Source organism: Triticum aestivum, chromosome 3B (assembly GCF_018294505.1).
Source record: "Triticum aestivum cultivar Chinese Spring chromosome 3B, IWGSC CS RefSeq v2.1, whole genome shotgun sequence".
Taxonomy (NCBI): domain Eukaryota; kingdom Viridiplantae; phylum Streptophyta; class Magnoliopsida; order Poales; family Poaceae; genus Triticum; species Triticum aestivum.
In genome coordinates, this window is record NC_057801.1 from 75,263,105 (window position 1) to 75,289,069 (window position 25,965).

Consider the following 25,965-nt stretch of genomic DNA (forward strand, 5'->3'; position numbering starts at 1 on the left):
ATCTTCCTCAAAACGGCCACCATACCTACCTATTATGGCATTTCCATAGCCATTCCGAGATATGTTTCCACGCAACTTTCCACCGTTCTATTTATTATGATACGCTCCATCATTGTCATATTGCTTTTGCATGATCATGTAGTTGACATCGTATTTGTGGCAAAGCCACCTTTATAATTCTTTCATACATGTCGCTCTTGATTCATTGCATATCCCGGTATACCGCTGGAGGCATTCGCATAGAGTCATATTTTGTTCTAAGTATTGAGTTGTAATTCTTGAGTTGTAAATAAATAAAAGTGTGATGATCTTCATTATTAGAGCATTGTCCCATGTGATGAAAGGATGATGGAATCAATGATTCCCCCACAAGTCGGGATGAGACTTCGGACTTTATGAAAAATAAAAGAGGCCAAAGAAGCCCAAATAAAAAAATTGAGGTCAAAGAAGCCCACCAAATAAAAAAAGAAAAAAAAAGAGAAAAAGAGAGAAGGGACAATGTTACTATTTCTTTTTCCACACTTGTGCTTCAAAGTAGCACCATGATCTTCATGATAGAGAGTCTCCTATGTTGTCACTTTCATATACTAGTGAGAATTTTTCATTATAGGACTTGGCTTGTATATTCCAGTGACGGGCTTCCTCAAAATGCCCTAGGTCTTCGTGAGCAAGCAAGTTGGATGCACACCCACTTAGTTTTCTTTTGATGAGCTTTCATACATTTATAGCTCTAGTACATCTGTTGCATGGCAATCCCTACTCCTCGCATTGACATCAATTGATGGGCATCTCCATAGCCCGTTGATTAGCCGCGTCAATGTGAGACTTTCTCCTTTTTTGTCTTCTCACACAATCACTATCATCATACTCTACTCCACCTATAGTGCTATGTCCATGGCTTACGCTCATGTATTGCATGAGGACTGAAAAGGCTGAAGCGCGTTAAAAAGTATGAACCAATTGCTTGGCTGAAACTGGGGTTGTGCATGATGGGAGTATTTTGTGTGACAAAAATGAAGCATGGCCAAACTATATGATTTTGTAGGGATTAGCTTTATTTGGCTATGTTATTTTGATAAGACATGATTACTTTGTTAGTATGCTTGAAGTATTACTATTTTTATGTCAATATTAAACTTTTATCTTGAATCTTTTGGATCTAAACATGCCACAATAAAGAAAATTACATTGATAAATACGTTAGGAAGCATTCCACATCAAAAATTCTGTTTTTATCATTTACCTACTCGAGGAAGAGCATGAATTAAGCTTGGGGATGCTTGATACGTCTCCAACGTATCTATAATTTTTGATTGTTCCATGCTATTATATTATCCGTTTTGGATGTTTAATGGGCTTTACTATATACTTTTATATTATTTTTGGGACTAACCTATTAACCGAAGGCCCAGTCCAAATTGCTATTTTGTTTGCCTATTTCAGTGTTTTGCAGAAAAGGAATATCAAACGGAGTCCACACGGAATGAAACCTTCGGGAGAGTTATTTGGAACAAACGCAATCCGGGAGACTTGGAGCAGACGTTAGGGAAGCAACGAGGTGGCCACGAGGGTCCAGGGCACGCCCTACCCCCTAGGCGCGCCCCCACCCTCGTGGGCGCCTCGTGGCTCCCCTGACCGACTTCTTTCGCCTATATATATCCATATACCCCGAAAACATCCAGGAGCACCGTAGATCGGGAGTTTCGCCGCCGCAAGCCTCTGTAGCCACCAAAAACCTCTCGGGACCCTGTTCCGGCACCCTGGCGGAGGGTGGATCCCTCACCGGTGGCCATCTTCATCATCCCGACGCTCTCCATGACGAGGAGGGAGTAGTTCACCCTCGGCGCTGAGGGTATGTACCAGTAGCTACGTGTTTGATCTCTCTCTCTCTCTCTCTCTCTCTCTCTCTCTCTCTCTCGTGTTCTTGAGGTGATACGATCTTGATGTATCGTGAGCTTTGCTATTATAGTTGGATCTTATGATGTTTCTCCCCCTCTACTCTCTTGTAATGGATTGAGTTTTCCCTTTGAAGTTATCTTCTCGGATTGAGTCTTTAAGGATTTGAGAACACTTGATGTATTTCTTGCATGTGCTTATCTGTGGTGACAATGGGATATTCATGTGATCTACTTGCGGGTTCAGTGACCTTGTGAACTTATGCATAGGGGTTGGCGCATGTTTTCGGAATCTCCGGTAGAAACTTTGGATCACTCTTTGAAGTTCTTTGTGTTGGTTGAATAGATGAATCTGAGATTGTGTGATGCATATCGTATAATCATGCGCACGGATACTTGAGGTGACATTGGAGTATCTAGGTGACATTAGGGTTTTGCTTGATTTGTGTCTTAAGGTGTTATTCTAGTACGAACTCTATTATAGATCGAATGTAAAGAATAGCTTCGTGTTATTTTACTAAGGACTCTTGAATAGATCGATCATAAAGGATAACTTTGAGGTGGTTTCGTACCCTACAGTAATCTCTTCGTTTATTCTCCGCTATTAGTGACTTTGGAGTGACTCTTTGTTGCATGTTGAGGGGTAGTTATATGATGCAACTATGCTATTATTGTTGAGAGAACTTGCACTAGTGAAAGTATGAACCTTAGGCCTTGTCTCCTAGCATTGCAATACCGTTTACGCTCACTTTTACCACTTGTTACCTTGCTGTTTTTATATTTTCAGATTACAAAAACCTATATGTACCATCCATATTGCACTTGTATCACCATCTCTTCGCCGAACTAGTGCACCTATACAATTCACCATTGTATTGGGAGTGTTGGGGACACAAGAGACTCTTTGTTATTTGGTTGCAGGGTTGCTTGAGAGAGACCATCTTCATCCTACGCCTCCCACGGATTGATAAACCTTAGGTCATCCACTTGAGGGAAATTTGCTACTGTCCTACAAACCTCTGCACTTGGAGACCCAACAATGTCTACAAGAAGAAGGTTGTGTAGTAGACATCAGTTCTTCAGTAGGTTGTGCAGATGCTTCAGCCTGAGGAATTTTAATGTGCATTTCACCAGCAACATTGGATGTAAATCCCTTCGCCATTCTGACGAATCTGACCTTGGCTCTAGCCATTCTACCTTGTAGGCGTCAAATTTATCACTGAGTTTCTTGATTTCTGATTACAGAGGAACAAGTGCTTCAGGTGATAGATTCAGAACATTTTCCTTCAGAAAGCGCCTTTTCTTGTACTGAGCTTTCTTCACAGACCTGGCTTTCTCAAATTTCCATTTTTCTTCAGAAATGAAAGCCGTCAACATATGACTTTGGCCAGGTGTGACGTTTAATTCTAGAAAGGGAGTGTTTGGGTCCTTGTGCCAGAGATCATTGAAGTCCAGGATCTTCTTCGGATCCATCATGAGTGGCACAGCACCGCCCTTGGCTCTAGCGGCCCTTTGTTGTCTGTCTCTGATGATTTCTGCTAATTCCTCATCATGAGCTTCGTCATCATTGGACGGCACTTGGAAAGCAACTTTCTTCTTATGAGGACTTGGTCTTGTGCCTCGTCCAGCAGTAGCCTTGGTCTTCAGCAAAGTGGGGCCTGTTGAGGACCGAGGAGGAGTTGTAGAACTTGCAGATGCTCCTGAAGCAATTGAGATTCCTGTGGTCCTTTGGCAAGAGGCGAGATGCACAAGTGTCGAGGACTTTGCTGGAGGAGCTGAGGGTTTTGCAACTTGAGGAACTGGAGCAGCTTGAGGAATATGCCATGAGGGCATAGAAGAGCTTGGTCGTGAGGGCATTGTTGAGGAAGGTGGTGTCCGAGCAGGCTTCTTGGCATAGCCTTCTTATTAGTAGAGGCCTCAGCAGCGGCATCTGTTGAGTCTTTGTTGAATTTCCTCACTATTTCCTTGGCCTGTTTTGCCAACTTGGCTTGCCGCTTGGCCCATTCATCATCATAGTCCTCACCGCACTTGATACTAGTGGGATCAGAATTTGGCTAGGTGCCAACATAGATCTTGGGCAAGGAGGGTGAAGAGCGAATTTCTTCATGTACTTTGGAGTGACATATCTGTATTCCCTCCATTCCCGTGCCCATCTTTTCTCAATCCTCTAAATGCGCACCTTGCTCTCATTCTTTGTTTCTTTCCCATGAGTTGCCTCGTCAGGAGTGCAATACCCTGCATATATGTCATCAGGGATTTCAAAGGCAGTGTTCACTTCCGGTTTCTTCCCTCCCTTTTGAGGTCTCTTGCCATCTGCCATTTTCTTCAGCTAAGGATTTTGAACAATTGAGTTCTCTGAAGAAGTATGCAGTTTTTCTTCGAGGAACACTGCAAATGAGTTAACTTGATGAGAACCTACTGATTCAGCAGCGGACATGTGTACATGTGAACAGAGTATAGGTGCGAAGAATTTGGAGAGGTCACATGCGTTCTCAGAAGTTTTTGCAAAAGGAACACGTTTGAGGAATTTGACCAGATATGTATTGAGGAATTTCACTAAGCGTTCTTTGACTTAGGTTCCAGAGTTGTATGGATTTGTGAAATACACACAATTAAGGAATCTTGAAGAAAAAAGTTTCTTAGAGAAACAGATCAAGAACAGATGATTGTGTGAGGTGTTTAAAGTGTGGAAGTTGAAGAATAAACACCTTTTGAAGATTTTATGGAAATCATCAGAATCAACAAAGGAAGTAAAAGTAACTTTTAATTACCCTTGACGAAGAACACGACGAACTGGGAGTGTTAGGTTGGAAGTTCGTCAGTCCAGATCTTCCACGCCCTAACTTGGCAGAGGAAGACAGCTACGGCGGCGGCGGAGTGAAGATATCCGCGGTCGGCGCGAGTACGACGGCGACGAGGTCGAGGCAGTGAAGCTCTTCCTCACCGGCGATGATGAAAGTAGCGGCGGCACTAGGGCTTGAGAGCTCGAGCAAGGGGAGTGAGTTCGAGCGGGGTAAATGCAGTCTGAGGAGGGTGATGGGTATTTATAGACGAGGTGAAAAACCGCTCGCTCGAGGAAAATGGACAAACGTGCCCCCGACCCTTCTCATCCTAGCGACATGTGTCACCCACGTACAGTGTGGTGGAGATCGTGTGAGATCGCGGGTGAATAGATAAATCTTATCGTGGGATGTGGAATGGTTTGAGCAGCAAAAGCCAAAAATTCACATAAGAAAATTTTAATGCTTCGTTTGCAAATTCTTCAGCTAACAAGGACACAGTGGAGATTTTGAACAGGTTTCAAATAGAACACACATAAAGAATTTGTGAACAGACTGGGTTGAGTTTAGCATAGAGGGGGAAAGGGTCCGATCATATTCACTTAGCAGAAAAAGCAACTTGAAGAATTAGCGAGAAGTGAATGTTGTAGAGGACATAAAACTCAAGTATATATTTAGTCAATGAAGAACGCACATAAAGAAATTGTGAACAGACTGGGTTGAGTTTAGCATAGAGGGGGAAAGGGTCCAATCACATTCACTTAGCAGAAAAAGCAACTTTAAGAATTAGCCATAAGTGAATGTTGTAGAGGACATAAAACTCAAGTATATATTTAGTCAATGAAGCAACAACGGAAAGAGTGAAGACAATGCAAAGTTGAGGAAATTGAACAACTGAGGAATTTCAAAAATGAAGGAAAACTCAAATTGAAGATTTTCAACTTTGGTTGGTGTCGTAACCCACTGTATAAGAATGATGATTTCAGACACCGCGTACAATTCTCGTAGGGTTCTGAGAATCAAATTTTTCATTAATTTCTCGTAGGGTTAGTCTTCATTGATTGAAGAAAAATGTTACTTCGTGTGTTGCACATCTAAGTCATCAAATTTGCATAAGTGTTAGGATGTGTGTCCTTTTCAAAGAACATTTGAAGATTTTAAGATATTTAGCTCACACCGCAACTTGCTAAATCTCTTCTCATCCAAGGGCTTTGTGAAGATATCGGCCAGCTGGTCTTCAGTATTTGCGTGGTCGATGGAGATGTCACCCTTCAACACATGGTCACGAAGAAAATGATGATGAATCTGGATGTGCTTTGTCCTCGAGTGCTGAACTGGGTTGTGCAATCTTGATAGCACTCTCATTCTCGCAGTAGAGTGGCACATTCTTTACATTGATGCCATAGTCCTTGATGGTTTGCTTCGTCCATAGCAATTAAGCACAGCAGGATCCAGCAGCAATGCACTCAGCTTCAGCAGTAGAGCGTGATACGCAGTTCTGCTTCTTCAAGGACCAACATACCAAGGATCGTCCGAGGAAATGACATGTGCCGGATGTTGACTTGCGGTCCACCCGATCACCAGCATAGTCAGAGTCGGAATATCCAATGAGATCAAAGGAAGAGCCCATGGGATACCATAATCCAAGTGTTGGAGTGTGAACTAGATATCGAAGAATATGCTTCACAGCCTTATGGCGTGATTGCTTCGGTGTAGCTTGAAATCGGGCACACATGCAAACACTAAGCACAATATCCGGCCTAGATGCACATAGGTACAATAAAGATCCAATCATGGAGCGCTATACCTTTTGATCGAAGTCTTTAACATTTTCATCGGTGCATAGATGGCCATTTGTGGGCATAGGGATTTTGACGCCTTTGCAATCTTGAGATATGAATATGCCATTGTGTTGTTGACGAATTTGAAGACCTAAGAAGATTTCAACTCTCCCATCAGGGACATTTGATATTCCTCACTCATCATATAGGCAAATTCTTCACTGTAACGCTGGTTAGTACAGCCAAAGATAATATCATCAACATATATTTGGCACACGAATAATTCATCATCATATGCTTTGGTGAAAAGAGTTGGGTCAAGTGATCCGGGTTTGAACCCTTTCTTCATGAGGAATTCCTTCAATGTGCCATACCACACCCGAGGTGCTTGCTTGAGGCCATAGAGGGCCTTGTTGAGTCTATAGACGTGATTTGGAAATTTTGGATCCTCAAAACCCGATGGTTGAGCAACATATAGTTCTTCCTCAAGCTTACCATTGAGGAATGCACTTTTCACATCCATTTGATGTAAGATGATATTATGGTGGTTAGCGTAAGCAAGCAATATACGAATAGCTTCAAGTCTAGCAATAGGTGCCAAAGTTTCGTCGAAATCAATTCCTTCAACCTGTGTGTAGCCTATAGCTACAAGACGAGCCTTATTCCTCACCACAAGGCCATTTTCATCTTGTTTGTTGTGGTAGATCCATTTGGTATCGATGATGTTGTGCTTGCGTGGGTCTGGTCGCTTGACAAGCTCCCACACATTGATGAGCTCGAATTGATGCAATTCATCTTGCATGGCTTGAATCCACTCAGATTCGATGAATGGTTCATCAATTTTGGTGGGCTGTGACAAACATGTATCATCACGGAAGTGCATTTTTTTGTAGTGCTTGACATCGACGACGATGAGTAGCTTGTCTTAACAGCTACGATCTTGCACCCTTGGGAGGGTTTGTAGATAGTCAGGCTTGCTAGCCCTCTATATTTTCTGTTGTCTGTACTCAGATAAGTTTTATGCTTCCGCTTGGTTTTTATGACTTGTCTGTATGGTCATGAGACCCCTATTTGTAATAACCTGCTATATATGGCTCTCCAGAGCCTTCTAAATAAATACTTGAGTTTGTAGACTTATGTTGTGATGTCATTGTTGTATCTACACATATCATGCATATTGTGTGTATGTTTGAAATGCAATGATATTTGTGGGATCCGACACCTAGTTGTTAATTCTTGGTAGCCTTCCTTATGTGGAAATGTCTCCTAGTGCTTCCACTGAGCCATAGTAGTTCGCTACATACTGCTCCGGAACACTTAGGCTGGCCGGCATGTATCCTTCTTCGTTCATGTGTCTATCCCTTTGGGGAAATGTCACGAGTGCTCTTTAAGTCCATGTAGCTTGCTACGACTTGGGTTCATATGTTGATGACCGGCACGTTCGTTGCCGGGTTATGTATGCCTGTCCCTGTAAGTTTGTGCCACCTTGGGTTTACGACTAGTCATGTCGGCCCGGGTTCCTTGTCATATGGATGCTAGCTACACAATCATATACGTGAGCCAAAAGACGTAAACGATCCCAGCCAAGGTAAGGCTGCAGCCATGAGAATACCGTGCGTGTGGCCGTAAAGTGATATGATGTGTTACATGCTAGACCTGTGCGACTTAGGATCGGGTCCCGACAATAATACACGAAAAAGAAACAAAAAGAAAAAAATACGAAAAAGAAAAGAAATAGAAACAGAAAAAACAAGAAAATGAAAGAAACGGGAAAAAGAAGAAAAAGCATCGTGATAGTGGGCCGGCCCAAGTAGGCGTCGGGTGTCCAGGATTGAGCGAAGCCACGTCCTTTTGACGCCCGCGGGAGTCAAATAGGATCTGCTTGAGCGTCCAACAGGGACTCTCTGGATGGAAGTTGGATTGGAGTGGGGGTTAGTTTGCTCACCATGCGGTATAGATCGATAGATATATTTGATACGTCCTATGACATATGGAGATGGAGATAGCCAAGCCCCTTTCTCGAAAGGCAAACCCTCTTTATCATCCAACACAGGATCTCCCTATGAAAGTACCTGCCATCTGTAGTGTACCTCTTTGATGGGCTGAGGCCCAAGTAACAGGTGATACACGCGCTAATAGGAGTCGGGCCCAAGTAACAAGTGATACACGCGCTAATAGGAGTCGGTCGTACAATCGCTCTAATAGGACCGTATAACATAAATGGTATGAAACTAAGAAAACTGTATGAGGAACTATAAAATCCTTCTTCTTTCAATATTAGGTATGTATATAGATTTTTTTTTGAAAAAAAAAATCTGAGTGGTGGTTCCTAGTCGTTGTTTGCCAACACAAGAAACCATCTCTAAAAGTCAACACATGTTTTCTTATTGGCGACTGCGACTTAATTACTATCTAATTTTCACGCGTCGTCTCCGTCGCAATACCTTTCCAATCATACGAGACGTGGAGATAAGACAAGTGGATGTTTTTAAACATTACAAGTTCTTTATATACAGACAACCAGTAACTGCTTGATTGGTGGTACGAGTATACGAAGTCGTACCTTTCAGTTGATTATATGTCACCAACAAGGCGACAAGCCAACAACCCATCGTCTATATGACTTTTTGCTCCAACCGCAGATTAGTGATCAACAATACTTACGCGTCATCTATATAGGTTACCAAAAAAAAAAGTACTCCCTTCGGCACCGTAAAGATAACGGTGTAGGCATTCATCTGGTTACAGCTTAATTTGACCAATAGTTTCTCTAGGCATACATATACGTGAGAGTACACCCTCCTTTTCGGTTTAGAGGGCATATTTTAACTTTTTTGTTTTTTTTTTGACTTAAAGTGCTTATCTTCATCTCTTTTTGAGATTTGAAGGAGTTAAATCTTTGCATGCAGGAATTAAAAAGGAACTCATCACTGTCTACTCATCAACAATTAATTTGGATAGTTTTATAAAGTACGAGACACATTCCTCCACTCATCATCTGCCATGATTGATGAGATTTCATATTTGAGCCTGAATATAGGAAAGGAGAGAGTACTGCAAAATTGTGAGGACACTGAATGCAATATTCCTCCACTCATGTTTATTTGGGTAGAAACATGAGACATGGGACAAGAGTATCTTACTAAATAATTAAGAAAGCAAATCGAAGAATATTGCTTCCAATGTTACTAACTTTTTTTCAAGAACACGCATGAGGTTTGTGCGTCTTTTCATTAAGAGAGAAGAATAGGTTCATACAATCTTTACATGGGTATGGGCAACACAAGAGGAAGTCGTCCATCCACAGTCCGCATGATGATCAAGAAAGAGAGGCAACTACTCGCTAACCACCGCTGTGCCGCGAGCCCTTTGCCAGAGATCCAACTCTCTCCTAGCCTTAATGACAACCTTCAATGCGCGTGAAGATGTCTGCGCTTGCGCTGAAGCCAGATGAAGTGTAACGTAACCGAGATCAATGAATTCACCGCCCTCCTATGTCTATGCTACACTGCCCTAGCCACCTATGGCCACCACTCCTACAGGTTCTGAAGCCCCATCAGGTGAATCTATGCAGGCGCCATGGGAGAAGCATGGCAAACCAGACCTCTCTCGAGAAACTACAGCTTAGCAGCATGTGACCATGATCTTCCAGAATATGTTCGCAAAGCACACAGCGAGAATAGTGATGTAACTATCGATATGCTAGTCGATTCCCTATCCAAAGGCGCTCCCATAGCACAAGCCATAAGAAAACCTTCATGTCCGAAGGAGCCCAGGAGTTCCACAGCTCGGCCGCGCAAGGGGTGAACGGCCGACCAAGGAACATGGTATGGTAGGTCGAGCTCGCAGAGTACATACCATTAGTAGTCAGCCGCCATGAGAGCTTGTCAGGCACGTCCGTGAGCTCAACCTGATGGACGAGTTCCCAAAGCTGAAGAAGTTGGGATATCGCCGAAATGGAGGCGGAGCCCCGGAAGTCACAAACCAATAGATCATTGTTGAGAGCCTCTACCACAAAGCATTGTCGCTTGGAGTTGGAGTTGGCAAATTGAAGAAGATCCAGGGCAAGATGTTCGATCCCTAGCCCCTGGACCCACCCGTCCGCCCAATGAAACATGGCATCCCCATTACTGAGTGAGCACATCAGGCCTGCCCTATAGAGCTACCCCTCCCCCCCCCCCCCCCCCCCTTCCTCAGAATGTTGAACTCGAGGTCAGCCCAAGGCTTGTCTGCCATCATGCGCTCGAACCAACACCGCCTAACTCGAAGAACCAAGTTGAGCAGGTGAAGGTTGTGCACGCCTAATTAACCCCCACCCCCCGAACTTCTTTGGGGTGCAAACTCCATTCCAAGTGATGAGCAAATAACAACCATTGTCCTCCTCCTGCCCACACCAAAAGAAAAAGCGGTGGAGCTTGCCCATGCACTTGATAATCCATGGCAGGAGGTCGAGGGTGACCATGTGGTATACCATAGTGGTCGTGAGGGTGGGGTTCACCCAAATCAGCCTTCCGCCATGCTTCACGAGCCTTGCCTTCCATGTTGGGATGTGGTTTAAGATTATCAATCAGCAGCTGCAGCTCTGCGTAGTAAGAGCATAGAGGACAAGGGAAGGCCCAAGTACCTGACAGGAATTGCTTCTGCGGGCATCCCATCGCAGACAGGATCATCTGAAGGTCCTCCTCCGAGCATCTTATGGGTGATAAAGAGCTATTGGTAACATTGTGTTGCAGTCCCAAAGCCGCATTGAAGCAATTGAGCAGTGCCACCACCGCTTCTACCTCGCCCTTTAGTGGCCGAATGGAGAGGATGGCATCGTCCACATAGAGAGATCGGCGGTGCTGAATGCCCTAAGGCCCAAAAGCACTAAAGACACGTACCGCCTCTGCCAGTGCAAATATCACCGTGAGCACGTCCATGATGACAATGAATAACATAGGGGAGAGGTGGTACCCCTGTCGCAGTCCCTGGGCATGGAGGAAGCAACTGCGTGCACCACCATTAATGATCACCCTAGTGGACGCTAAAGAGAGAAGGACCATCAATCTGTCCATCCAACGCGGCCCAAATCCTCTGAATCTCAAAACTTCTAGCAAAAACGGCCAAGCGACGGAATCAAAAGCATTGGCCACATCCATCTTAACCAAAGTCGACCCAACTCGGCGACGATGCATCTTGTGAATAGAGTGCTGCACTAGCATAAAATTGTCTAGAATTAACCGGCTGTCAATGAATGCGCTCTGATTTGGGCCACCAAAGCAGGCAGTAGAGGAGCGAGTAGAAGGACATGGCCTTAGCCAAGATCCTGGCAAAACTATGGACCAAGCTCATCGTTCTGAAGTCATGGATAGTAGAGTAATGTATGCTTCATTTAGGCGAGCAAACCCCTCCCATTCGCTGAATTGAAGGACTTAACCGCATGCATGACCGCCTCCTTAATGATTGGCCAACATGTCTGGTAGAAACGACCCGAGAACCTATCCGAGCCCGATGCCTTGTCCATAGGGAGAACATTAACAGTGCGCCAAATATCCTCCTCAGAGAGGGGAAGTTCGAGATGCCTGGTGTCCACCGGTGGCAAGTGAAGGTTCTCCATGTTGAGAGTGTGATCTCTGCGCCGGCGAGCCAAGAATTCTTCTGAAATTCTCTTCAATGATGCCTTGCATTCCTTTGGCAATGTTTCCTCATGGTCACAAGACTTAAGCATGAAAATGTGATTCTTCTAAAGGCGACCACTTGCATGAAAATGTTTCCTCATTTAGTTATGTTAATCTTAACTGTAATCTTGTGATCATCCATTGCAGAGAAGCTAGGCCCAGAACTCTCTTCTTGAGATTCACCTGCAGCCATATTTTAGTATCAGACAGGCGGCGGGACTCCATGGCTTGGTCAAGCAGCAAAATAACCTCATGTGTGAGCATGAGATGCTCCTTTATGTTGCCAATCCTCCTATGGCTCCAGCTAGTCAGCTCCTGGGATATTGACAGCCAACACCTCAACATTGCCTCATGGAAGCCACTAATAATCTTGGGCCAAAACGCTTGAAAAAAATGATCTTCCTCGATAATGAGACATTGGTGGCCATCGAAAGGGGGGGGGGGGGGGGGGCAATGATCTAATAATGACATTGACATGGCTTGAAGCAAGCAATTTGGATGGCCCAAATCCCAATCTGCAAATGCAAACCATCTATCAATATGTTTCAACATGGGTCAACGGTTCGTTGCTCCATGTCTAACGGCACCAATCAACAGTTGCTATTTAAGCTCAAGATCATCTAACAGCCTTCAGAAGTGGACCACTGCAGCTGATATTGTCGCTGCTTTTGTCTGCAGCATCAAGGATCAGATTGAAATCTCCCACGATCGCCCAAAGGCCTAGGGTGGCCACGCGAATCAAGCAGATCTCCTCCAAAAATAGCGTTCACAATTGATCAACACTAGGACCGTAGACCATGGACAGATACCATGAATCCGACCCCTTGAAATGCACCATGATCGTGATCGCAAATCTTTCCACCCACACATTGTTGTTAGAGGCCTTCGAGCCTTGCCACGCCACAGTAATTCCTCCTGTTGTGCAACTAGCAGTAAGGGCCCCGAAACTGTCATAGTTAAGGCAAAGCAATGAAGAGATGGTGTAACTGTTAACCATGGCCAACTTTGAATCCAGCAAACATACCACAACATCACCCACTTCCAATGCAATGTTACGCACAACCGCATCCCTAGTCGGGTCATTGAGACCTCGCACATTCCACACAAGGATATTATGATTGATGTGCTCCATTGCAACACGCCTCTAACACCGGCATATAAAGCGAGAACAGCTTGCTGAGCGCATTGACGTAGTGGATAGACAACATTTCCCTAAAAACATAGCATATTGCTCAAGGCGAGCCACCGATGGCTCGTCTTCCAACGTGCAAAAACCCAGCCGTGCCATCACAATGGGTAGGGTCCTCTTCACATAAGAAGAAGGTAGACCCGCAACCTTTCCAGCGAGGCAGCCTGATTGACGTAGTTGATCCCCTGGGACAAAGAGGTGACACCGATGACCACACTACACGTTTGGCAATGCCAATAGTGGAGCCGCAATGTGCAACCTTAGATGGGATACCATGTCTTGGAGAGCCGCATTCTGCATGTTCATGGGTGTGGAAGGAGGCATGGGGAACCTAGCGGTAGGAGAGGAGGGAGCAGAAGAGGAGAGAGCCCAGGATCCCCATGGGCCAAATAGTGGGATATCAGTCCAACGGCTCCCTGCAAACCGGTAGCTGAGGCATTGCTTCTGTGTGGCTCAGATGTTACATGCACGCACTCATCGGCCCCGCATCCTGTTGTCCCTGTAACAGAGGGTTGGCTCGAATCCCAAGCTCCATCCCATTCTCTTGGTCAACTCTTTGTTTCGAAATCAGGCATGACCCCACCTCAGACGCATAGGGCGAGCCTCCTTGCGCATAGCACGTCTAGCCCGAGTGCAGCTCTCCTCCAATGGCGCCGCACACAGATGTCTTGGACTGCGCGTCCTTATCTGCAGCGAGATACGCACAGGTTCCAATCCATGCAGAGCCTCCCACTGAATTTGTGTTGGGACAAGCTAGCTGGTGAGAAAAACCGATTAGGGGGACAGAGTTCGGCCCTCCCTGGCCAAGACAGGGCATGCTTCCGGGAATGGAAACTGCAGGGAGCCGCAGGAGGAAGGCAACCATGTCGGGTACAACGAGCTAGGAACACTATGGGCAGCAACAGGCTGAAACTGGTGATCGGGCCCCAATGCGCTAGTCACCAGTTGGTCCATAGTTTGATCCGAAACCTGGACATGTCCCAGCGGTTCACCGTGGCTCTATCGATCTCCATCACAAAGCCAAATCCCTCCAGAGCCACCTCTACCGAGCGACTGTACCACAAAACCAAAGCCAAAGCTCAGTGTTACTAATGTAAATACCTTCATATATATTACTAGCTAAAGATATAAAACCATCCTCGAGACAAAAATAAGCTAGAAAGCCATGTTTTCTAGCATGTTGTACACGGTATCTGCATTATAAACTATTTTATGCAATACGTTGATCATTCATATGTAATAATCAAGTTTTTTTTCCAATAAAGGGCATCTTTATTGACTCATAATGCAATATATAGGGCATACAGAAGACGATGAACACATACCCGAGGTCTGTATAACTATGATGCACACAACAAACAACAATGCATGCACATAAAGGATCACGTCAGCCAAGAGCAATGTCATGGTTGTGTGCACCCTAACTATGGATAGGCCAAATGTGTGCTCATTGTGTTTGTATCCTCCTGATGCTCCATTTAAACTAATAGAATCAACCATTTATAGAAAAAAAGAGCAAAGTCATACAAAACCGAAGCTAAGCATATGCAGAGGAGAAAGTAAAAGAAATTAAAAAAAGAACAACAATGATCTGCATTGAATTGCTGCTGACACATTAAAGATGTAGGCGCCACGATTTGGATATGGGCACAGAAACAGAAAACCGTGCATCACCAAGCAATTATCCTGACCACCAAGAGTTATCCACAAAGATGAGGACCAACAATGCCCATGCGACGATGGTCGCAGATTAATTGGTGAGAGGGAACCGCACCGCCAAAATCTCACATTAGTACGCTTTGGCAATCCCACGCCTTCGTCATGAATGTACGTCGGTGGTTAATCTTGGCATGGCCACCGGTCTCCACATGATACACCAGGAGCCGACATCGCACTGCCATGGCCACAATCTGTCGTGACTAGCTCCGTCATGGTCTGGCCATCCGCATCCTTGGCCTCGCCAACACCGCCGACATGAATCATGTCCACCATGCCACACCGCCATGATAGATCGTAGTTGCCGCCTAACACGCCACTTCCACGCCTCATCCACTCACATCTATGCACCGGAAAGACAGGAAAGCAACAAATGCGGTGCATACCACTAATGCCTCAACCAGACCAACTCCAAAATGATAACAGAAGTGATGTCCTCGTCTGGTTTGAGGGATTACGAGCCTAGGGTTTCCCCTAGTGCAATAGGGATGGGAGAAGAGAACGACATCAATGACACCTTCATCACGGTAACGACTCTTGCGGGTACTACTGTCATCGGCCCGGACCGTGTTCGATCTAAGCTTACACCATCTATGTTGACTCCCAAGCCTGTAGGTTGGCTGGTCCGCCTGAACCACCACCCATTCTATCCTCCTCGCTACAGAAAAGACCCACAACAGGATCATAGGGACCCATGTCCGTCGGATCAGGAACTACCGATCGGGAGAGGCGTAGCCCAACATGGTCACTAGTCGGGCCACCACCGGGAGGACCTTCAAAGCTGCGAGGCGGCCATACCAAGAAACTAGAGCATGGGCATGTCACTGGTAGACGCAGTCTAGTCCCATCTAGCCAAGAGCCCCACCCAGATAGATATGCAATTCCAGATCAAGGGATGGGCTGTGCAACAGCTTCGGGAAGCCACATTTGGCCACCACATGAAGGGTCATCAATGACTGGGACGCCGCCATGCCGAGCAACTTGAGCAGGGGCACGACACCGGACAACGCCTGGATTGCACGCCACCGAGAGTAGAGACGTCGGGACAGGACACCACTATCCACATGCCTTGTCGTTGCCTAGGAACCACAACTCGAGGGAGGAGTTTGGCCCATGTACGGCCGCTACAGCTTGAAGAACCATCAGGGAAAAAGGCATCGCGTGCAGCGAGAGATATCCTCTCCGCATCGGTCGTGGCACGAGCTTAGAGCCGCTTCCTCTTATGGCGGCTAGGGGATCCGGACGACATGAGTGGTAGCAAGTTGTGGCGGCTAGCCTTCCCATGTGAGAGTGGTGCGGGGGTGGTTTGTTTGAGACTTGTCGGTCTTTAAAGTTGAGAGAGAATTTCACTTCTATCGGCCTCTACATCAATTAGGGATGAACACAAACATTTTGGCATTAGTACCATGCTGATTTTTATCTCAATATTATCGAAAAAAGCCCCCCCTGCTTTGTATTCCAAAGCACCAACACCGAACACAGAGCATACGCTGGGGTGAGCAGCACAACAAGCCAAAGAAAAAGAATAAGAAACAATGCCAACACCGGCAGCTCGACAAAGCGCGGATGACCCATTACAACTGCGCCCTCCGAAATTTACCCACCACGATCCTAGGCTCCGATCCTCCGCGTACCAAGCAGCACCTCCAGGAAGGAATGCGACGCCGACGACGCTGCTGCCCAGATGTGTCCTAGGGTTTCCCCCGACACACGGAGGGTAGAGGGGAATGAAGACCACCGACACCCTCCAGGAAGGAATGGTGGCACCCGCAGGCATCACCGCATCGTAGCTAGAAGACCCGGAAAGGATTTCTCCCAACTCCAAACCACATCGCCCAACCGGATAGGAGCCAACCAGCCAGCCCGCCGCCCACCAGCATGCGTCACCACGGACGCAACACCACCCACGCCGCCTCACTGAGATCACCACCACGAGGCCAAGAGAGCGAGGAGAGGAGGCGTTGGTCGACGGGAGCAGCAGCGCCGTAGCCGCGCGGGAGGGAACCACCTCCTCTGCCGTCGTGCAAGAAGCTCGTGCCTCCGGCACCGTCGCGGTCGCCATTCGGACGCAGCAGCAGGGCATACCAGGCCACTCCTGGCCCAGCCAGGCCCGAATCGGGCCCGCTAAGCCCCGCCGGCCACGCTGCAGTAGTGCGCCGCCAGCACCGCCAGCCCCCAACGCCCATCGCCGCTCCCCCGCCTCCTGGAGGCCAGGCCGACGACCCGCCCCGCCGTCAGCCCGCCCAGACCCAGATGGGGCCCAAAGGGCCCATATCTGAGCCGAGGGGGCGCCGCCTAGCCGCGCCGCCGCGCCACCCCGCCGCCAACGGCGATGCCGCCATCCAGTCGATCTCCCGCGCCGCGCTAGGAAGCCCCGCCGCCACGTCAGACCGCCGCCGCCTAGGGAGCACCCCCTGGCGCCCTCCGCCCCGCACCGGAGAGCAACTAAGAGGGGAATGGCCGGGGCCGCCGCCACCAGCGTCGCCCGGGCCAGGTACGACGGCGAACGCCGACGAAGGCGCTGGGGAGGAGGGAATGAGGGAGAGCTGGCGGAGGAGGATACGGGGCGCGGCCGGTCGCCTGCGGGGGCGACGCGATCGCGAGAGCCCGAGTCGGGGGAGGGGGGGAGGGGGCTACGGATATTCGATGTATAGTGTGATCACGCGTCAATTATGAGAAATGAACCCGGGTGGTTGTGATGTCTAACCACTGACCCAAGGCTCTATTTGCAGTAAAATAGGGCAAGTATAGCTAGCATCTCAATACTAATCGATCTCTTGCTGTTAGTCAGCACATGACGTTCCCCACATCAAACCGGTACGCGCAAGATGACGCGTTACTACTTTTTTAGGGATGACGCGTAAGTTTGTTTGTGATGTATTCTATTCCTATAAAAGAAGAGGGAAAAAAGACTATTGACTTTAATTGAACTAATACAAGGGATCAGGCCGGCCGGCCATAATTTTTTTTGAGAGAGGAGGGGGGGGGGGGGGGGGGGGGGGATAATTGACTAGAAGAAATAAATGACGGTCTTGCAACTTAATAATTAAAATATATCCCAAATCATATATTGACTCGATCCTTCTTGATCACCCCCTTCTCGTTAAAGGGTCCGCAACAACGCTGCTCATCCACTCCCATCCCCCCCGTCTCACTCCGGCTGTTCTCCTCCTTTTCTCCAGGTAAAGTGCCTTTACGATACAGATGTTCTATTTTCAGCCATATAAAGTCTATATATATCTCTGTAAAATACACCACAGTTGTGTTTAATTAGCGCAAGTATTCATTGATTATTTGCCATTCTGTTCCATACTAGGTTTATGGAATGTGATTTCTTCACAAAATTATGTTTATATATCTCTTTTTATTATGTTGGTAACTGTTATCATACGCCAAAATATTGTTGCAAAACCGAGTGATTGAGAAAAAAAATGATACAAGTTGCTCGATTTTAACTTAGTTTTCAAGGCTTATTAACTGTATGTAAGGGAATCATATACATACTCGTTCTTACGCAAGAGGATTTTATTGTACCAGAAGGAGCAGCAGGGGTGAATCCAGAAATCACTCACGCCCAGGGCTGGATCTTCTCATCCTGCCTTAATTACTCCACTCTACATTTATTTCTTTATGAATCATCTTTTTTCTTATTTTCCAAGGATTAAAAACTGGGCTCTTGGGCATAGGCCCCCGGCTGCAGCCAGAGTTGCCCGAGGTGTAAATCGGGCTCTGAGCAGTAGCATGGAGAACACGGCACAACGCTCAGGCAACGAGCCAAGTGAGCTACCGTACGAGTTGATAAAACTGATTACAAAGGATTTCAGCGAGGAGCTTGGGCGTGGTACATTCGGAATAGTTTATAAGGTATGAATAAAATCTTGTTTTCTTCTCTGAATTGGGTTTTCATGGCCAACCTAGCAGTCTTTTGTACAGCACTAATAAGGTTATTCTTGAAGCTCCATGTTAACCCCTACAAAAAACATCTAATCTAACAACAACAGAAAAGCGATATCTAACATACACCGTGCGATCAATCTCATGAGCCAGCTCATACATACATGCCTACCGTACTCTGTGTCCACTGGTCAGGATTTTTCTTCCTTGCGACATTAGATCGACTGTAGAAGTGTCATGATGCTTATAAATGATTCATCTTTAAGATAAAAAGGTGGCTCGCGGTGCATGTAGACAATTACGCAAGCTCATATGTGATGCGCAGAACACATATGCAGTATGCATATGAGATTTTTTTTTAAGGAGGATGTACCCCCGGCCTCTCCATCTGAACGATGCATGCAGCCATATTATTGATTGTTCGCAAAGATTATACAAGGTGATACATCAATAAGTCTGAAGCCACCATCTTGGCAACACCGTTGCTACTCCTATCCCCTTGATGAAGACGTGCCGAATGTCCGTACCTAATACCAAACAGACATCGCACCAAAGCCTAACATCTAAAGCTGGGTGTCCCATCCAAACCACTACCTGGATTGGGTCCCACACCGGTTTGGCACACCCCCAATGAGCACCACACGCTGCAAGGGCCGTCAAATCCATCATCCCTCTGTCCATCCTCTGAGCAGAACTGAAGCACCGACCTTGCCAGGCCTCTCTGCCATCAACACCACCATGACGCCAGACAACTTCCTCCTCCTGCGCGAGTCCATCTCCGCGCATCAGACGCCGAGTCTTCACACAGCACCACGCCGCCGAGATCCGACACCATCAGTGTGTAAGATTAAGCAACGCTCCACCAAAGTCGCCATCCTCCGGTCCCTCGAGCCCGTGTGCACCTCCCAGAATGATGCCCCCAAGGGGGAAACGACACCAGACAGTCACCGTCATTCGATCTACTGATCTAGGGTTTCCCCCGGAGGTAGCAGAGAGTGGCCTTGAACTTATCCACATCGATGCCTTCAGGAAGGGAATGATGCAGACAGCGTCGACATCGCCGGCCTTGGCAATAGCCAATAGCAAGTTTTCACCCGGATCTCATCGAAGACCTCCATCTCTCGTGCACGGGTCGCCGCCATCCCTGCCGGGATCTAGATGATCCAGGTCACCGCTGTCAGATCTCAGCAAGAGAAGTCCCACCACCGAGACCCGTCGGCCGAGCAGGGGAGGCCCGAGACCGCACCCGCAGGACCAGATCCGCGATGGATCCGTGCCCGCGCCGACACCCCGAAACCAACCCCGCGCGCAGCCGCCACGGCCTGGCCGGCCGCTCGCGCCGTCCGATGCGCCCTCGCCGCATCAGCATCAAGACTCCGTCGCACCGCCGCATGCCGGGCGGCGGCGAGGGGAGGGGATGGTGTAGGAGGTGGGCGCGGGGTGGGGGCTATGGTTCCCCCGCTGCCGCCCGCGAGAGCGAGACGAGGGATGAGGGACCAAATCCAGGTTCTGGTAACGAGGGCCCAAATGATAAGTGCCACCTGTGTGGCACGAAGCAATTCGGCTTTGACGTTTTTTACAACTAAAGTTGCCATCCGAAAAAACAAACCCACAAAAAAAATAACTGGAACTTGCCATCCAAAAAGGAAGGTGCCATGCTCAAGTAAAGTTGCCATCCTCGCGTCAGTAAACTTGCCATAAGAAATGTTGGGAGTTTTCATATGTTCGAGCCACACGTGTGACACTTATCAAGGTCCATTTCAGTTGAGATGTTTAAATATCCTGACTTAACTTAATTTGCCGACGCAAATTCTCTAGAAACTATATACACATGCTTTAGAAATTATTAATAAAATATAATATACGCGACAGCTGACGAGTGACATTCATTGTAGTTGGAAGACTTAAACAATGAAGTTTGTAGTGATGAAAAATTAAGAACTTTTCACCATTTTGTTTTTTATATCTTTCAAATAGAATTGTGCTAGTACTTACGGTATTAGTGAAACTGGAGACCCCCATACGTCAGATCTAAGTAGATAGTGTCATCACAAATTTGGTGCATCATGTACTAACCATATTTTTCGCAAAAAAAGTATTAATCATATGAATAGCCATCATTCCAAAATGCACGATGTTAACTCATTTGAACTCTTCCCGCCGAACAAAAATAACTTAGAACTGTTAATTTTCACTCATGGAATTGATATCAACAGATACATCACAAAGACACATATTATTGGGTTATAGTAGTATTCGTTAGTACAGTACCATATTATTAGGCAACATATACATAAATAGAAGCTAAGCCATAGTGTACGTTCAAATTTCTACTTTCTTCAATTCCGAATTTCCGACAGTGCTAGAACAATAAGAGTGTTGAGTGTTAACAAGAGATACCGGACAGGGCGTGTATGCAGATGGTGCAGAGATTGCCGTGAAGGTATTACGCAACATTTCTGGAGGACTGGATGATGTGGAATTTCAGAAAGAATTTGACAATCTTAGGGGGCTCAAGCATCCAAATATTGTAGAGCTAGTGGCGTTCTGCAATGAAATAGTGGAAGAACCTGCAGAGTTTCAAGGACAACAAATTACTGCCGGACGTGTGCGTACCGCACTCTGCTTCGAGTATGTACACAATGGTGGCCTAAACAAGTTTATTAGTGGTAATTAAGTTGGTGCTCACTTCTTCACATGTACTTTACTTAGCAAGTGAAAAAATATATTCTTTAGATTATATTTTTAATATCATACTCCTTTTCTTTTCTGTATTGCAGATCAATACACAGGACTTGGCTGGCCTGAGCGCTACAAAATAATCAGAGGTGTTTGTGAGGGTCTAGCATATCTTCGCTTGGAAATAGAGAATCCAATAATGCATCTCGACTTGAAACCTGAGAATATATTGCTAAATAAGAATATGGAAGCGAAAATCGCAGATTTTGGAATATCAAAGCTCTTCGGTGAAGAGAACACAAAAAAGACAATGAGTGTCATAGGTACAATGTAAGTACAACTGACATGTATTTTTCCTCATTGTATAAATTTGACATGAGTGTTGATGTCTTTTGATCCTTTTTATTCTGAAAAAGTGACAAATATTAAGATAAAAGATGAATCGTTCACAACATATACTATTATTATGGTTTTGAACATGACTCTGCCATATTTCCATATTCATCCACTTTCACACCTTGGGCTTCAACATCGTTTGACCCATCCATCAGCCTTTTTAAGTTGCCTGTGTTAGGATGATCTCCATCGTGTGGGCCCAACGGCCCACCGGGCCCTTAGATCCGCGCCCTGATCGGGGGTGCTCAACCCACTATGGGTGACGGGCCCCTGTCACCTGCACTATATAAAGAGGTTGGGGCCGGCGGCTCGCATGACAAGGTTCGTCCAGCGCCGTACACCCCACCTAATCCCCTACCGATCTAGGGTTAGTGCAGTGCTGACGGGAAGCGCCGCCACCACTTCGCCCACTACTCTCTGCCATCACAACAGGCCATCATCGCCATGGCCGGCACCGGGAGCTCCTCGAGCCACAAGGTGAAGGTAGGACCACCAGGATCCCTAAGCCTATCCGATCCAAAGTCTATCAGCCTGGACGCATATTTCCGGAAAAAATATTAAATTTAGAAAATGTAAGGCCCATCGATCAGCCCAATCTCCCTCTAAAGTTCGGTAGCACATACTGTCTACCGGTGTCAGTTATGCATCGTGTCGTAGGATTTTAGTCAAGTAATCAACAATTTGTAATAAGCACTAATATACTTCTGCTACCTAAATTATACATGTTTTGCCATATATATACTATTGTATTTTATGTATCACTACTTTGTTTGCTAAGTACCAATTTCTACCATTCGTGGCACGCAGGGGATATTGGCCACCAGAATACATAAAGCATCAAATTATATCAAAAGAGTTTGACATATTTAGTTTGGGTGTAATCATTGTAAAAATAATGGTCGGACAGAACTACAATTCTATTGTCGAGATGACAGCCCGGAAATCTATCAAGCTTGTAAGAATAACTTCTTCCTATGTGTCTTTTTTATCCCAGTATCGATATTAATTGTGTTATGTTTGACCTTTGTGTAATCATTCTAACATTAATTCCAATATTGGAGGTACATGAAAGTTGGAAAGATAGGCTAAGTGCAACGATACCGAGTCACAAACTTGAAGCATATTGCAATCAGGTGAAAAGATGCATTGAGATAGCACTAGATTGCTTGAAGTCAAACCGACAAGAAAGGCCTACTATAAAACATATTGTTGCTTGTTTGAAAGAGACGGACACAATGGTAGGTTACCCAGGGACACAAACTATATATTAGGAAATTTCCTAAATTTGTTAGAAAATTATAATAAGGATTACAATTCATTTTCTAATAAATGTTACTCCCTCCATTTTAAAATATAGTTCGCTCGCGCTTCTCGAGGTCTAATTTTGACCATAAATTTAACCAATAAGACCGACTGCGGCGGGAGAAAAAAATAATAATTGAAAACTTCATTTGAATACGAATTCACTGGTATAACTTTTGCTCCCGTCGCACTCGGTCTCGTTGGTTAAATTTATGGTCAAAGTTGAAGCACGCGAATGAAGGAAGCACTATATTTTGGAACGTAGGAAGTATATTTTATCATTGCGTATATGTCGATGTATACATGTTGTTACTATTATACTTGGTGCGGATAATGAAGAAGGTGGTGAAGCGTGGGGCGGCGGCCTGGCCTTGTGCCCGAAGTAGTGTACATTAGAGTTATGATTCTGCACCCGTATCTCAACTAACCCATATAACCTATTTGAGGCCAAACCATTAGCACGTCATAAGGACTCCTTGTTGGTCGGCCTAAGATATGTATACCACCCACTTAGCATTTCCTAGTTTTCTCTAGCAATATAAGAGATACAAAATGATTGCATAATACCGATCCAAACCATTCATAAATCTCGCATATGGAGTTCATTGAGTCAATCCCTGGAATCAAATACCATTTCATTGCGCATTTGTTGTATAATTTCATTTCGAACCCTACTAATTGATTCTTCTTCATCGCTAGATTATACTTTATGATTTACTACGTTTGATGCCATGCATTTTATCTTGATACAATATTTTGTGGTAAATAAAGATTCCGTGATGGTTACATTTAAATTTTAGATATGGCTTTCTAGCAAAGGTTATAGTTATATTCCACTTCTAATATACATAACGTGATAACGAGAACGTGAAATCACATACACATTCACTAATTATTATCCTTTTCATCGATTTATAGTTCTATGAAGATGATGGAGATTCATCCACTCTTTCTTCAGATATCAACAATATCACCACACCTTCTTCAGGTTAGTGCTTGCGTTAGCTAGCTGCTAATTCATCTGTTTCAAAATATAACGCAGCGTATTTTGATTGCTTAAGATGATACTACCAATATAACCAAGAACTACTTCACTAATATGCGAATTATGTGACATAAAATCAGGTTATTGGATTCTTATTAAAACTACTTATTGTATTGTGTTATGAGAAACAGAAACCAGCTTCATCCCGCAATCAGAAAATGGGCCAGACTTGGAGCTGCTTGATTCAGAACACACGGAGCTGCTTCACGTCCAACCCCGGGAGCTCTGCTTCCCATTCATGTCGTCGTTGGAAGTACTACCAAGAAAGAAGGCCATGATCTCCTGCTCGCTGCAACTAAACAACAAGGAAAACGACCGCGTCGCATTCATGCTTGTGGCCAAGACTCCGAAGAAGTACTTGACAAGGAAGCCGCTCTGCGGCATTGTACCTCCAAGGTGCATCTACACTCTCAGTCTCACAATGCCCAAGCAGCCACCAGTGACATCGTCATCAGACAGCGGCGGCGACTACTTTACACTGTACACCACCTTAGTGAGCCAATACGACCCCCGCGATCACGACAAAGATTCCGTCTCCGTCAAGTACCACAAGCTCTTTGAGAAGGCCAAGCAGGCCGGCGAAGAGGTGCACGAGCTGACGCTGAGGGCTATTTGTGATCAACCAGCTCAAGGGGCGTCGTCGTCTGATCAGGTAACTAATTAAGCTAGTCGGTGATGTCTCTTTTGACTCTGGTTGATGAAACAAAACTCTACTTACTGCCTATTCTTGTTGGAGTATATGACATCTTACCATCTTTTTGTTTTCTTAAAAGAAGGATGACCCCCGGCCTCTGCATCTGGGCGATGCATACAATCATTTTATTAATTATTCATCAAAAACTTATAAAATGATACATCAATAAGTCTGAAGCCACCTTGCTAGCAATATTTGTCGCTACTCCTATCAACTTAATGAAGGGGGATGCACATGGTCGGGACCGCCTGCCTTGACCTCACACCAAGCCCAGCATCTAGAACCAGGGGCCACAACCAAGCCGCACCGCCGGGTCTGGGGCACAAACGGTCCATCGCACCGCATGTGCACGCTTTAAAATCCGTCGCCACCATCTTCCGCCGTCCCATCTTCAGGAGAGATCAATACATAAGCCTTGTCAGCCCCAACTAGTGTCGATGCCACCATGACGCCAGAAAACGCCACCATCCAGCTGCATTCATCCATCAACATGCGTCCACTGCCGACACCCCGCTGCCCCTTGCCGCCGAGACCCGCTGTTGTCGACGTGCCAGATGCCACGCCGCTCCATCTTCGCGAACACCACCTGCTGCCACTGGTCCCATCTGCCCCACGCGCAGTTCCTCTAACAAGGCACCCAAACACAGGCCATGCGACGCCTCCAAGAAGGGCACGACACACGTAGTGCCGCCGCCGCCCCCCAATCTGAGGAGATTTTGGGTCTTCACCCGAGCATGGGTTCGGGGTGGACGGGAGGGACCTCGACGGTACCTGCAAGGAGGAGAGCGGTGACCTTGGCTGTCGCCACCGTCCAGATGAATGAGCCAGCTAGAGTTTCCTCCGATCAGAAGCCACCTCTATAAGCCCACGCCAACGCACCGAGGCAGACGACCGAGACTGCAAAAGCCATCAAATGCAGCGGGAGAGAGGCTGCAAC

The 25,965-nt window shown here is 46.1% G+C and overlaps 1 protein-coding gene across 1 annotated transcript; it reads left to right on the forward strand.

Moving 5' to 3' along the window:
- Nucleotides 1–18,555: 18,555 nt before the first annotated feature.
- LOC123064847 (putative receptor-like protein kinase At4g00960) lies at nucleotides 18,556–24,998 on the forward strand. The gene is made up of 7 exons (XM_044488252.1): nucleotides 18,556–18,882; nucleotides 21,320–21,581; nucleotides 21,693–21,921; nucleotides 22,795–22,942; nucleotides 23,049–23,225; nucleotides 24,208–24,277; nucleotides 24,466–24,998. Exons 1-7 carry the CDS (start codon nucleotides 18,649–18,651, stop codon nucleotides 24,996–24,998), a joined length of 1,653 nt encoding a protein of 550 aa, XP_044344187.1. The 5' UTR covers nucleotides 18,556–18,648.
- Nucleotides 24,999–25,965: the final 967 nt, after the last annotated feature.